Source organism: Pholcus phalangioides, unplaced genomic scaffold (assembly GCF_987345545.1).
Source record: "Pholcus phalangioides strain wild (caught in Gottingen) unplaced genomic scaffold, Ppha-v1.0 ptg000011l_1, whole genome shotgun sequence".
Classification (NCBI taxonomy): Eukaryota; Metazoa; Arthropoda; class Arachnida; order Araneae; family Pholcidae; genus Pholcus; species Pholcus phalangioides.
In genome coordinates, this window is record NW_028301604.1 from 9,659,311 (window position 1) to 9,675,503 (window position 16,193).

The 16,193-nt window shown below is 37.3% G+C and overlaps 1 protein-coding gene across 3 annotated transcripts in view; it reads right to left on the reverse strand.

The window, feature by feature from the left end:
- Positions 1-3,320: 3,320 nt before the first annotated feature.
- Positions 3,321-16,193, reverse strand: part of LOC149080025 (caveolin-1-like) — a 30,802-nt gene continuing 17,929 nt past the window's right edge. For all 3 annotated transcript variants that reach the window (XM_089238960.1, XM_089238961.1, XM_089238962.1), the window contains exons 3-4: positions 10,813-11,055; positions 3,321-4,051 (exon numbers count right to left, since the gene is read on the reverse strand). In XM_089238960.1, coding sequence (XP_089095086.1) covers positions 3,938-4,051; positions 10,813-11,055 — 357 coding nt within the window. In that variant the 3' untranslated portion in view covers positions 3,321-3,937. The remainder of the gene's footprint in view (positions 4,052-10,812; positions 11,056-16,193) is intronic.

The following is a 16,193-nucleotide window of genomic DNA, read 5'->3' on the forward strand; positions in this document are numbered from 1 at the left end:
TACTATTCTTGTAAATCTGTGCAACTGGTAATAGGGTAGGATAAGGATAAGGTGGTGGTCTAGGATAATCATCTGGTCTTGGCGCTTTGTGAGGATATGCATTTTTGAGAATTTTTAGGACCCACTTGAATATCGGTGATGACTATCACCCACCCAATGATACACTCGTACCTGAAATATCGCCATCTCTATTAAAAACTAAAGAAAGTCATTGAATGTCTTACACATGCTTTTATTGCTTTACCTTAGACCCATCAAAGGAGAAGGGGCTTACTGTCCCTCCTACATCAGTGGTTCTCAACTTTTGTCAACCGCGGCTTCCTTGCCCTATTCATGGGTCATCTACGGCTCCCCGGAATAGTTTGGCAGATATTTTCACTTATAAAAGAATCATTTCGCAGCGTAAACAATCGCACAAATCAATACAGTTGAACTTCGGTTAACGAGCATAATTCGTTCCACCAACCTGTTCGTTATCTGAATAGCTCGTTATTCGAATCAAACTTCCGAATAGGAAATAATGGAAACTCGGATAATTCGTTCCACAATTATTCATTCACATAAATATGACTAGTATATGTATAAACGACATTCAATCAGTAATTAAACACAATAATGATTAAATTATACATAATGCAATAAAATATGCATAGTATAAATAACGTCATAAAGAAACATACAAAAATACGATAATGGTTACAAATTAACTTACTCCAAACCAGCGGTTCTCAACCTTTTCTGACTCGCGGAGCTCTTTTCAGTGTATAATTTCTATGGCGGAGCCCTGTTTAACTCGAGGAGCCCTTTTTTGTATATTATTTATATCGCGGTACTCTTTAGGCCTCTTTTTTTGTTTGTTTTTATCAAATTTATTGATTTATAATAAAATAAATCAATTTATTATTATTTAATAAGAAGAAGATAATAATTTAACCATGTGGCCGCGGAGCGCCTGGGAAGTGCACAAGGAGCACCGGTTGAGAACCGCTGCTCTAAACCATGGTTCTCAACCGGGGGTCATATGGCCCCTCTTGGTATTAGGATATTTTGAAGAGGAAACGGGAGAAAATTAAGTGCGGTTTTTTAGGAGGCCACAGAGAGCTAAAAAAAAATTATCTATGGAGAAATGAAGTTTTCAAGTGAAATACTAGTGGGGGAGGGATGTGACTATATTTTCAGAGCCCATAGAGCTCAACTCATGGGTCCATCCTGGGGTATCATGCCCATTGGAGGCGTAAATGACGAGAACTAGTATTATTTTCGAGAGTAACTATACAAATGGTGCTATGCACGAGGCTTCAGAACATCACTTTTTCCAGGTATATTGATCCCGGGATCAACATGAAATCATGTTAAGATAGTTCTGCATGGAACCCGTACCAGAAGGAAACTCACTGAACACTCATTGAAGGCGCGAATCCAGGGCAATATGTAGGGTGGGATGATTTATCGTGTAGATTCATTGAATCATCTTGGCACACCAATTTTTTCATGTAATGCGGGAATATATTTTTGCCAGGACCTTATTTATAAAATTTTGGTTCCTTATAAATTTAGTTTTAACTAAATTCAATTTAGTTAGAAGGATTTTTATCGATGAGGACAGAGGCACTGGGTAAGACTGGGCCCCCTTTGGATGCCCCTTAGCCACAGGTTAAGAAACAATGCTCTAAACGACGAGAGAGAGGAGGATGATTTGCAGACTCACTATTGTTTGCTAACTTATATCTTTTTGCGTGACTTTCAAAAAGAACCTTATCCAATGACACTTGCTTTTGCCTCTTTTTAGGATTTCTGGGAAATGGTAAAAAAATTGCAGTATTCTATCTTTCTCTCTCGTTGGAGAGATTCGTTGCCTGAACATTGCTACAGCTTTATTTGGGTGGTTCTTTTCTACAGAGTTTTGCACAGATTCCCACACACATTCTACACATCTCTCCAATCTCACTTTATGTGAAAAGGACTCCTCTTTACTTCTCTCTTCCTCAGACGAGATACCGTCCATGAAATCTTGCTGTTGCGTTCAAAAGAGGTCCACCCAGGGCAGCAACTAAGGGGGGAGAAGGCGGGTCTCGTGCCCCGGGCGCAAATTTCATTCTGAAACCTCTCCTTCAACATTACAAGGGGACGTCAAAATACGTGCTCGCCCCGGGCGACCAAGCATCTAGTTGCGGCCCTGGGCCCATCACTTCATCTCAGCGTCAACTTCTTGACATTTTTCACCACTACTTCTTGAATGCCATCCTCATGCACCTCCAGTCTATGGTATGGTCTTCCCCAAGCACAAAATCTCTTCGACAAGTAGTGGCTCTGTTCATGATCTAGCCCACGTTCAATAATGTGATCAGCCCATAGTTTCTTTCCAAGCAGAATTTAAAAGAAACTTCAAGTACACATGCGCATCGCTTCTATGCTACATCTAGTTTCGTATGGTAAATATTCACATTCGCACGTGTGTTAAATTTCCGACTGAGGCACGCTTAACGGAGACCGTAGGGGAGAATATTACCCAAAATTCCATAACACGTGTGTGGGCGAAAGCAAAAAACCGTCAGCTCAGTTGTGATAACGTGAAAATAAATAGAAAAAGCGCATTTTGCTCGTAATGCGAACCATCGTTCGTTAACTGAGTCAATATTTGTTCAAAATTTTTGTTCGTTAATCAAACAGCTCGTTAACCGAAGTTCCACTGTATCTACAGCTCGTCATGACGCCCCTAGAAGATGCGACGCACCACTTTGAGAAACACTTTCTACATCTATTATTGACATACTTGAAAACTGATTTTGAGAGAGCCAGTGCCGTCTTAAGGCATGGGCCCACCCGGGCACGGTCCGGGGGCCTCACAAAAATGAGATCTGGTTGAGATTTTCGAGAATTTGCCTGGTAGGGCCTGGTCCGGGAACCCATGATGCTCTTAAGACGACCCTGGTGTCAGTGCCAATGTGTTTTCTGCCAAGCTAGATTTATAACTTCCATTTCATTATCCCTTATTAGTTTCTTCACCATCCTTTTTTTCTCATTAAAAAAATGTTGGCATCATCCCTTAAACTTTTATGCTCTCTAAATGCCCTTTTCTAATCAAGGTAATGTACCCTCACATTGTCCGTGAAGCAAAGAGGGTGCAGTAGCAAATACGTTTCTTTCAAATAAAGGGCGTGGCGTCATGGAGAAAACCGGGGATAATACGGACTATTTAAGCTTGTTTTCAAAAACATGAAAGTACAGTACTACCTCGTTTTTTATTGTTGTCGTTTTACCTCGTCAAAAATATTATTGCACAATGTAGATTACTATAAACCTAATAACCAAGCATAATCTGAATTCAGTAAAAAGTACTTTATTAACATACTTTCTACAGCACTAAATGTATGCACAGAACATGAAAAATAACCACTGATGTATGAACGTATAATGCACAAAAAATTCAAACAGAACGAAAAAAAAAAAAAAACAAATTTGAATTTAAAAAAATAATAAAAGAATACTGAACTTTTATAAAAAAAAAATACATAATGCCTCAAGGATGATGTATATATATATATATATATATATATATATATATATATATGTATAACATAATATATAACAGAAGCATGTCGCATGATGAAACTTTATAGGATTGTCAACAAAATTGACGAAAAGTTCAAATATTAATGAAATATAAGCTGAGCATTTTTCAAAAGTGGGTATATGTAAAAAAGCATGTGCTGAAAATACAGTTTCAGCAAAATAAAAAGGGAATTTATTATTATATATATATATATAAAACAAATTCGGGTTGAGATGACATTGCGTGCTGCATGAAATACGTGAATGAGATACGAATTAACTATTATTCGTAAGGCACTTCCAACTTAGAAAAATGGATCTTGAAGACTTTTATTGCTGTATATAAATGCTGTGTTTTCGTCTTATAGAATTTTATGTCAACTTTTTACGGTTCTTTTATCAGGTCAACGGATCTCTTGTTCACATTGATGGCAGAGAAAAGTTGTCCCACTGATTTGAAGACAGGATCCAAGAAAGTGTGGATGATGCAAGACCAAATCTAGAAATAAAAAAATAAGTTATTCTACAAAAATGCTTTGCACGTGCGCATTTTTTTAAAATTTGTTAACTTCTTAAAATGTATCTTCAATGACAGAAACAAGGTGGCAGCACAGTAGGCAAACTTACGAAGCGGGAGAGAGGTTTATTTTTTCTCTCTCACCACACATGTATTCTTTTTATTATTTTGTCGAGACTCATTAAATGATGGAAAGCCACTGAAAGCATAGGGGTCTTATAAGCAGGGACTGGAAACGAAAATTTACTTTGTAGCCCGGGGATAGTATACATAGCCCCCACAAGGATAGGGCTGACAGGCTCCATCCCTCTTGTTTTTTCAATTTAAAAATTCACTACTGAGGGCCTTGAAAAGTCTGGCTCCAGGAGCCTGCCGAGAATCCCAACCTAGGGGGCCCTACTCTAGAATGTGGTGGTAATGCTAGTATCGATTTTGGCGCCCCCCTTTCCTGTAATTTTTAACTATAAAATGGTAATCTCAGTGCTCTTTCTGGTCCAGCTCTAGGGCTACAAGACTTTCCCTTAATTACTTCTGACAGGGCTTTATTGAATTAGCCTACAAACTTCTTAAAATAAATAGTTTTATTGTGAAAAAAAAAATTGGAATCGATATTTTGCGATCAAATTATTCGGCATCGGGGAAATACATGCTGATTTAACGAAAAGTGGTAATGATTTCAGTTTTCAATTGAATTTGATGGGAATTTTATAGGACAAGAGCAGTGGTGGATTAAAGTCGGTCGAGGCCCGGGCGCAAAACAAAATAATGGGCCCTAAATTAGAAAAAGTGTGACGGTTGGGTTTTTCGGGGCCCTTTAGAAGTCGGGGCCCCGAGCGCGCCAGGTACGCCCACTGTTAAATCCGCCCTTGGACAAGACCAAAATTTATGATCTCCACTGAGGACTTCAGTTTTCGTATTCGGGAAGCATAAACTCCTCTACTCCAGAGTAACATTCGGGAGGAGTTTCTAGGAAAACGAGCAACAGCATGATCGAAAGTAGTTTCGAAATCAGTGAGTAACTTAAAATAACCGATTTTTAAGAAAACGACAAGATCGAAGTAGAGAAATTACGGGTTTAGCAAAATTATGTTCAGCATATTAACCTTCTAGGTCCTGTATACAAGGTGTGCTGTACGTGCTATATGCGGTCTTTATTTCATCAACCGTTCGTCGTAGAGGTATAGTTTCAATTTAAAAAATGCTCAACAGGCGTTCTGAAATTATCCTGTTTTGAGAGTGAAAATACAGCGTGGAACAAAATAAAAGAAAATCTCAATTTTTATACTGTCCCACTGTCCTCTAACTTGAGTAGTTTTGAAATCAGTGACCACCCTAAATTAACTGATTTTCTATTAAAAAAAAACACAAACGAACTTCAAGAACAAGATCCAAGTGAAAATATTCCATGATTTGACAAATATGTTCAGCATATCAAATTGCTTCGAGCGGGTGGCCTTAATTTCTTGATCTATTCTTGTATTTGTTCATATTTGGCCAATTCGTGCGTGAAATGAATAAAATACCATAATTAAAATATTATATAGTTACGAAACATGTTCTATCAAAATTTTTTGATTAACCAGTTAAAAATTTTAATCGATTCCCAGCCCTGATAATACCAAACTTCTCGTGTTTTTTTTAAAGTTATTGTTTGTTAACTGTTTTTGCACTACTCTTGTCACACTGTATTTATTATTATTGCTACCAATTACAGAAGTTTTTTGCTTGAATCAATAAAGATTTTATGTTATGTATGTTTCTTTCAGTGTCCTGCTTGAAGGAAGATTTTTTGAAGGACATCTATATTTTTGTTTTCACATATATAGTGCAAAAAGAAGTGGATCCTTGGGCCCCCAGTCTAGAGTCCTTCCTGTCAGCTTTCCCTTTGATTGAGCCTCACTTGTCAATTCTGAAAGTGAATGACTTCCACTTTTCTCTTTTTTTTAATCAGTTCATTCAGTTGACCCAATTTATTCTTTATTTTAGTTATGTCACACAAGCCACAGCAGTCAATAATGTTTTGGTAATAGAAGTAAATAAGAATGTCACCAACTTCTTATCAAGCTTATTTCACGATCCAAAAGTCCAAAAGTCCCGTTTGGATACATGTGTAGATCTTATCTTATCAACGAACTGTCATCCCAGAGGGTGGCATTTCAACAGGAAGACATACACTAGCCTCTGTCCCAGACAGAGGTGTAGAATGATTTTGAACAGGCTTACCGAGTTTTTTTTCCTTTTTCCTAGACATAACGAGCGAGCTTCACGTTTAAAAGTACTGACTAAAAAATCTCGATTAGAAGTACAGTACTAGCACATAATGTGTCAACTTTGGGTTTATTTCATATTTCCTTCAACTTCTTGAAAGAATTTGGTAAAATGCATGAAGGGGACTGAAGTTTTCGTTTCTTCGTATTTACTCTACAGGAAAGCCCTAGTTCGGCATTAATCTCATCAACCATCCTCCCAGAGGCATAAGCGGAAACAGGGCGATGGCGAAGGGGGCAATCACCACCCCTCCGCTCTCCAAAATATTTGCATTATTAGCATAGGTGGGAGGGTGAAGGTGGAATCCCCCATTCAAAGAGCCTGCACCAGCTTATGTGTTAAAGGTATGATTTCAATTAAAAAAATACTGAACGTTTATTCAAAAATAATCCTGAACCAGTTGAGAGCGAAAATACTGTGTCACAAAATTAAAAAATATAAATTTTTATATGAACACCCTGTCCTTTTAAAAAACCCCAATAAGAACGTTGTTCCCCTGTCTCTCTTGATTCAAAGTGCAATATTCACCGAGATATTTGAATTCAAAAATCGGAGAAACGTTAGGGAAGAACAGCAAAAATGAGGGAAAGAAGCGTTGTCCATTAGTTTTTTTTATGCTGCTTTTTCCCAACTTTCCTCCGATTTTTTAAATGAAATATCTCAGTGAATATCTCACTAAGAAACGTGAAATTTTTTTGTCGGTCTCGGAAGAGACTGAGCAACAATTTTTTAATTGGGTTTCTTAGGACGGATGTCCATATAAAAGTTCATTTTTTTTATTGTCTGACACGCTATATTTTCCCTCTCAAAACTGGTACAGAGTGATTTCTGAACACATTTTGAGCATTTTTTGAACTGGAACCATACCTCTACGTTGAACGGTTGATGAGATAGAAGCTGAATTAAGACTTACAGGCCACCCTGTATATATAGCTTATATTATTTCTCATTTAATGGCAACCGAATACAGAACATTTTCCAGAGAAACCGTTTTTGAGTAATATGCATTAGTAACGATGCGGTAATTTTATACCCAATGCATATATACAGTGAAACCTCAATACAACGATACTCGCTATAACGATAAATCCCTCTACAACGATTTTTTTTTTTCGAATATTGTTTGAAATTGCCTATAGTGTGATGTTAAATTCTTCTCGATTTTACGATATTCTTTAATTGTATCTCGCTAAAAATCACCTTCAGCATATTTTGATCTCGTCACCTGTTTTTGTTCTTCCGAGGGTATCTAATAATATCAGTATTTTTCACTACTTGATTACCGAAAGTATCAATGAAGTCGGTTTTGCCGCTTTCTGTGTAGAACACAAAACTCTGATGAAAACTACCCGTGAAACTACATTACAGAATGACATCGAACCGAATTTTATTAACCCCTTAAGGGTAGAATATGTTTCGAAAAAATGCATAAAAAATGAAAGTATTCTTTCCCTGTTTAATTTCGTGCATCATATCAGTAAAAAAAGTTGACAATCTCAATTTGACCTTCAAAGTGAAAAGCAAAACCCATTTTTTGCGAGAAAAAAAAAAAAGTCTAATCATAGAACATTGTACTTTTTTCAAGGAAACAGATACTTTCTGGATATTATGCTGAGGTGAACTCAGAAAGAAGAGTCATCTTGTCTCTGCCGAGACTCGAACCCAGGCCCTCTTGCATACCGGGAAAGCATGCTACCATCTACACCACTGGAAACACTACCCGGCTTCCCTTATTTCACGCGGTGTGGAGTGAGGCGCTGAAGTAGAGGCAGTAGTCTCTCAACTTTAGCAAATGGCCCCCAGGGGGAACGGTAAAGAGAGAGATAGACGGCTTTTTCTCAGCCCAAGATATCAAGGAAACAGATATTTTCTGGATATTTTTTCCCCTGAAGTTCAGGGCTACTATTGCCTGTACTTCAGTACCTCACGCCACAGTGCGTGAAATAAGGAAGGCAGGGCCATGTCTCCAGTGGTGTAGATGGTAGCATGCTTGCCCGGTAGGCAAGAGGGCCTCGGTTCGAGTCCCGACGGAGACAGAATAACCTTTCTCTCCGAGTTCACACCTCAGCATAATATCCCGAAAATATCTGTTTCCTTGATATCTTGGGCTGAGAAAAAACCATCTCTTTATCATTGTACATTTCAGTTTCCCGAACGTTCGGACGACACAGGTAAGCGGTTAATGAAGCAGTAAATCATTTTTTTTTTTGACGAATAAGCACTTCTTATTGTATTTTCTGGTCATTCAAGTATTACGTCAGCATCGAGGGAGGAGGGGGTTTCGGATTTGCTGACTTTTGATGACAAGGGGGGGAGGGGGATTTGAAGGTTGCTTACGTCATCAACCACCCCTTTTTGAAGATATGAAATATTCTAAGCTGCTGACGAAATTTTGCTGCCGGAGGGGAGGGGGGTCAGTGTTTTGCTGACAGGGGGTGGGGTCAAAAATGGCTGAAAATCTGCTTACGTAATACTTGAATGGCCCCATATATATATATATAATGAGGTTTCACTGTACTTATAATTGCAACGTAGAAAAACCTATCGAAACTGACGTTATGTAGTTTCAGATCGTGGGAACCCAAATCAATCCGAGGTCCGAAAATCAGAACGATCATCAATGATAACTGTACGATTCTTACGCTGACGCATATCGGTGTGTATTATATGAATGTAGCGGTTTGTAGTTCAGTTCTCCGCGTATTAAAATTAGTAATGCGTCTCGTGGTTCTATCTATCAACACATTTTGTCTTGACTCTTATGCACGACACGTGCAGCAATTAATCTTCGTCAAGGCGTCTTATTTATTTAATTTTTTTTTTCAAAGTCCACTTAAGTCGTCTCGATTACTTCCTCGTTTGATATTTTCATCATGGAACCTAATGCTAATTGGCGGGAAGCGATGCTTAAATATTTAATGGAATTTTTCTAAAGTTCACCATAGCCAATGCGCAAATGCCTTAGAGTTTTGAATTTCTCATTCAAAACGGTTGTCTGTTTGTCTCAGTTGCATTGACAGCAAGCGAGACCAAACCACGCGCCCGAATTATGAAGTTTTCTAGAGGCGATGTTTTATATCCAAGAGATTGAGAGCGCGTTTTTCATTTTTCCTTTTCAAAATTCCTGTAAAACTATTTTTTCTGTTGAGCTTGATTAAGACCTCCCAAGTTGGAATTCATGATAGACTACCGAAATATTCCAGTAGTTTGTTTGCTCTTGTAAACTGAATAGAAGATGAAAAAATAAATAAAAATAAAAATTGAAATATTTTTTCTAGAACAAAAAAAAAAAAAAAAACACAACGTGGTAAAAACTATTCAAAGAAAACTAGGAAGACTTTTGGAAAGCTCGAAATATTCCATCAGTTTCGCCCTATCCAGAAAAATGCATGACTATTCCAATTTTATAAAAAAGATCTTTTCGTCAAAAATATATACTCGTTTTCTGCAATAAATATAAAATCAATTGGGATGTTAATTTTGTTGACACAAGATTATTTTATTTTTGCACTAGAAACTTAACAATAAACGACACCTCTGAATTTAAATTTTATAGTTACAACTTCGTATAAGATACTGCATCACGCAAATTTAAATTACGTTAAAGGGGTTATCTCTAAAACATTACAGAAAATCATTCCTGCAGTAATGGTAACATAATCATTGTTTGATTAACGATGCTTCTTTGTAGATCGTCATCAGGCTGGACAACCTCATTTATTAAGAGTGTCTTTAAGGTCTGCTACTATAGTCTATGAAGCCCGCAACAACGTGTTATGTGATTTTACTGTTTCGACCAATCAAATAAATTTAGTTCAACGAACCCTGTAAATGATAAAGCTATATAAGGAGAAAGAAAGATGGAGACTCATATGAATCCTACTGTAATACCACAGAAGAAAATATGACTCACGACTTCAATGGATGGTCAACGACCATTTTACTGCAGGAGATATTAAAAGCTTACCCGTTCCAACCTACACTTGGTTCAGTATCTGGAGAGCACGAAACGCTATTAAACAGTAGAGCAACATCGTGAACAACGCAACTCACCTTCTTCTCTATCTCGGTTGGTTCTTTATTACTTTCCAACTCGCTATGTACCATTAAACAGAGAGAGTCGTAATCACCTCCATACCGTTGTTACCACTCGTATTCTCGTAATGACTCCAAAGGGGGGAAGGGGGATAAGAACGGTCATTGTTTTTTACTTTTGTGTTTTTTTTTCTTTCGTTTGTATTTTCATTTTCTGAAGTAGGGTACTTGTGAAAAAAGTGGGAGTACTGGTAGCTCAACCTGGGCAAACAACACTCGCCTGACTTGACGCCGAGTTGCATAGAACACAATGGAAAGAGGAAACACTACATACAATTTTTGTGATTATTATTGAAAACACAGCTTCATATCCATTTCTAGCTTAGATTCTAGCAATAATTTTCATTTTCATTGGTGAAGGAATGTAGAACTATATTTACCTTGAGTACCACATGCATCAACACGAAGAAGATGCGGAGCATTGGTGACAGAAACCATACATTGAATACGGTGAGCAACGAGAAAATAATGGCCCACAAGATGGCGCATGGTATGGCTAACACAGCTGAGACGATTTTGTATATCCATGTTTTTGTGCCCGAGAAAGCAATGAAAGCAAGACGCCAACTCAGGTCAAAACCATGCGAAGCATCTGGTTCTGCTAAGACGTCTTCAAAAACAATCTGGGAATACAATGTTAAAAAAAGGAATGATAAAAATTAGTAGGCATCGTGTAACAAATAAACATCAGTATGAACACAAATCACTTGAGTATATCTGCCCAACCCTGGCACATTTAACGCTTCAGGGGAGTGGTTCTCAAACTTTTGTCCCCTGCGGCTCCCTTGACCAATTCATGATTCCCCAGAATACTTTAATAGGTATTTTCACTTGTAAAAGAACCATTTCAAATCATAAATAGGCACACAAATCAATATCTCCAGCTCGTTTCATTTACCATCATTTTTAATTTAGAATTTTTACAGACTCGATCGCAAGAAAATAATTGAAATTGTTTTCGCATGATTAAGAGGAATAATTGATTACAACAGTGTTGTAGCGTACCAGCTATATGGTGAATTGAAGGGATAGGATGATTTTGTTACCTATTCTCGCGGACCAATAAAATGAGGTACCGTAATTCGGTAATATTTTGCACCTACAGGGGTGACTATGCACTAATGCTGGAAAAGAGATTCAATGTTACCTAGCGGCTATTGTAATGAATGTTTCCAAACTGTTTTGATTCTGCTCGACAGGAGACGTTATCGGTCAGCTCATGTACTTAAGTTACTGATGCATCCGTCATTTTGGATACCGTTTGCTAAACATATTTGTGCTGCTTAATTTCAGCTGGAACTTTTGTCAAGCAAAGTTACATTTACAGTCACAAAATGACGAGTGCATCAGTAACTCAAACACATGAGTTTTTTCTATAACGCCTCTTGTCGGACAGAATCGAAACTGTTTGGAAGTATACAGTGAAGTATCCGTTAAGTAACGTTGAATCTTTTTTTCAGCAGCAGTGAAAAGTAGCGCCGGATTATGGTAGTGATTGCGTGAATTTAGAGTTTTTTGTGATACAAACATTATACGTGAAAACTTTCATTTCCAGATCATCAAACTTTTTCCGAAATGTTCTTTTCCCATAAAATCCAATGATTTTGACTCCTATCATTGAACCTCGGTAGTTTTTTTTTAAATGCCCGGTCACGTACTACGATCATCAGGTCAACATCGACGATGGAAAAAAAATCAACAAAAACCAACACTTTATAACAGCACCTCCTGTTCAATGTTTTTTGCTCAGCATTCAACCATTTCTTTGACTCACTGTTGTATATCTGCACGCGGGCTCACGTGAACTGTCCCAATTGACCTCTTGTAAACCCAAGAACAACCACCTTCCTCCCTGTATACGTACATTTGCAATTCATTTCTTCTCACAGAAAAAAAAAGAAAAGAGAAAAGAAATCTACGTTCGTTATTATTATATACCGAAACTTGAGGTCACGTCGCTGCAAAGGATGGACGGCTACTTACAGCTAGCGGAACAAATCTCGTAAGTAAATACAGAATCTAATGCTTTGCCTTTTTCACGTAAAACATAGAGAGAGAGAGAGAGAACAAGAAAATACGTACAATAGGCACCTGAAGATACAAACATCATCACCTATTATAGAAGAATAACGTCATCGAAACAAAAACGGCTTGAAACATTCTCCTGAACTTTAGCCCTCTAGGAGGTCATCGCTCTTAATTACAGAGCTCAATGTTTAACATTCATGCATCAATCAGCATGACAAAACGTCTTTAAACTAGAATACTATTGTAAGATAGTTTGAAATATATGCACATACTGAAACGGTTGACTTTTATACCATGGTGAACTTTCTTGACTCTATGCAATTTTTTCGTGAGTGAAGTTTAGACTTTTTTTCTGCTGTTAAAAACAAAAGAAACGAATAACAAAGACTAAATGTACCTCCTGGTCAAATTTTGTTTTAGAATCTTTGTTAAAATCTTAATGACCGTCGTAAAAAACTGCAGCTGACAAAATGTCAAGACTAAATAAGAGTTTTTTTAACACGATTAAGACGGAGTTTCATGCCAGCTTCAGTCACTTGATATAAATTTTTTTACACGTAAAAAAGTTCAAAACAATTTCAATTATTTTCATGAATACCACATGAGTCACACTGTTGTAAACAAGTCACTTGTCATTGAGAAGCGATACGGTCTTGAGAGAAGTAGTCCGATGCAAAGTCACTCCTGTACGATGTTCAAGATCAAGGCCCAGAGATAGGTCGTTGAGGCTCATTCCGAAGATGTTTAATGAAGAAGCGGTGTCCGAGAGAAATGTAAACACGTTAGTTATATTACGAAAATTGGCCACAAAAAAAAGTAAAATCTAAAGTTTCTAAAATTAAAAAAGTGATCATCATAACGAGGGAGATTGAGCTGTGACAGAGCTGACCCAGCTCTAACGAACATTTGAAGTAGCCTTTCGTTTAAGTTTGGGCCTACTTGCCATGAATATTCCTCACGAAATCAATGACTGGGGATTCAACATGCGGAAATTAAAAAATGTTGAAACAAAGGTTGAAAACTCGAAAAAATGAATCAATGAACAGAAAAACGATTTTTTGGAACACGACGCTATCACTGCTTTCTTTGCGATTTTCGCGTCTATTTTTATTGTACTCAAAGAAATTAATTTGGATGAAAATTCACCAAGATATCGGTCCTGAAATTTTTGGAGACATATTTTGACACGCAGAAAGTGATAGAAATCAAAAAGTCAAGAAGTTCAACCATCGATATTTTGATGAATTTTTAACCGAATTTCATGAAATTCTTTTCAGTACACCAAAGAGAGGGGAAATTTTATGAATTGACATTGTTTTTTTGATTGGAAGCACGGATAAAATACAATTTTTTTTATATTCCTTCATTTATAATTTTGTGGAGGGAGATGCCACATTTACAGCTAAATTCACCTCTTGATGTCCATCATCTTTTACTTCAGTTTTAGAACAAACGGTAGAATTTTTAATTCCATTCGGGCACTGTTCATAAAAATTTGTGTGTGTTGATAAAAAATGTGTTATTCTATTTTTGTCCAATTCTAAGGAACAATATAACTGAGATTTAACTTCCCACTCAGTTTATGAAATTTCAAAGATCTCGCGCAAAAAATAATTTTTAAATATTATGTCTATATTTTGTAACTTTAGTGTTCAAATAAAATTAATTGAAAGTTTAAATTTTGAATAAAAAACAATTATGAATATATTTGTATCTCAAAATTCCTCATCTCGTACCAACGTTTAATACACAATAGAAAATTTAATCAAGTTAGATTTATACGAAATATGAAGCCCTATTGAAAATAAGGCCGGAAGTCCTAAAGAAGCCTTTTCAGTGTGTCTTTTATTCGTTTCCACGCAACTTCTTCATTTTGTATGGTACAGTTTGAAGTGTCCTTGAGCTGAGAAATTAACAACCACCAAATCCAACGGCTTCCTGGAAGATTACTCGTTATCCGTGTGACTCATGGAGTTTCCACGCACTGATGCTCTTTGGGTAAAAGTGGGGAACTATAGCGAACCACACACACACTAAAGACAAAAGAAAATCGGAACGAGCGATATGTAATTACCATCCTTTTCGACTTTCAAGTTTGAAATTTTCAGTAAATTCGAAAAGAAAACATCAGTAACATAATCGATTTGAGATTTAAAAAACGGTACAACACAAGCTCCACGAAGGATTGAACTATGAAAAATGAGCGATCGATATCACGCTGCCCAACGCTGACGTAGAATTTTCTAATCCGAGGGATCGGGCAAATGATATCGTCGCGTGTTCAACACCAGAAACACCTGCAAATGTTAGACATTGTAGGGAATCAACCTTCACATGAGGGAGAGGTATTTGTGACGGGCTAGTGAGATTGCATCATAGGTCTGGGTGGGTGAGTAGCGAGTAATTTTTGAAGTTGACGACACGCTACATTGACTTACGAGGGAAAGACTAGCTATTACCTATAGGGGTGGTGATTACCTGCGTCAGATTGGTAGGTTTCCTGAGAGCTCCTATAGGTAATTCACCTCAGTGACTCACTTTCTACCTAGATATCAGACCAAATGATCGATGCTCTCCCCGATGCAGCTTGGCATTTGTTTTCAACTCCCTAGACTTGAAAAGAGTTGTTTCAGTCTACGTCATTAGCTTTTTGTACTCAATTTCCAACAATTTCGGGCAGAATATTCTACGTTGTGTAAAAGGATCAGTAGAAACTAAAGTTACTGAATAAAAATTCCCGCAATCTCTTGCATGAATTCTATCGGATAAAAAATAAGCAAAACACATAAAATTAAATCTATTTCTGGACATAATTATGTGAAAAACGCGCGAAAGAAACCCGTATTTTAAAAGTAACAGTTCAAAAGTGTCACCAATCAGGGACTCCGTATTCTGGAGTAGGCTCTTAGCACAGGATTTTTGGCAAGCTTCTAATCTTGGGACTTATAGTGGTCCCCCATATATTGATTTTTTTTGTACATTATAGCGTAAAAATCTAACAAAAATGTTAACCTTTGGGTCACTAGGCTAGATCTTTGTCTGCCTTCCTATTATGGGGGCCTATGTCCAGGACCGTCTCAACACATGTGGGTCGGGGTGACTAAAATTATAAAGAAAAATTCAATACAGCAAACAAGATTTTAAATTGGTTATTAGTGCTTCATATCTGGTAAGGCAAGGAAGCACCTCTTTATTGGGTGGGTGGGGGGGGGGGGCATGATGCTATTGAGACGGCTTTGGCCATATATCACCAATAATATGGATAATAAGTCTTTCAAACATAAAATTTTTAATTAAAGCAGAAGGACCGCCCTTGACCAAGCTCTATAATTATGTGCTACACCACTGAACGTATTCAAAGGGTAAAATCTCACTGTCAGTGTTATTCCGAAAGCACCCAAAGTCTCTTTGAGAATAATAGAGAATTAGCCTTGTTCCCTGACCCCGCATTAGTAATTTACTAGGCGAGAGATATAAAGCCATTATTATTTTATTTACTCTCTGGAAAGGAAAAGTCAAGAAAGCGGCGTCAAGAGGAAACCAAAGTTAAAAAAAAAAGGAAAAAAAGCACCATTCTCTGGTTACAGCCGTGGGAATGAGTCATCAGTGGGTAAAGGGAGGCCCTGAAGGAATGCCGCATGACCCTAATATTTTCTTGCCCACATTTTTTTTTTGCCTCCTTCTCCCATTCTTTCGTATACAATATTTTTCTCTCCAACCTCTTCCTATATTC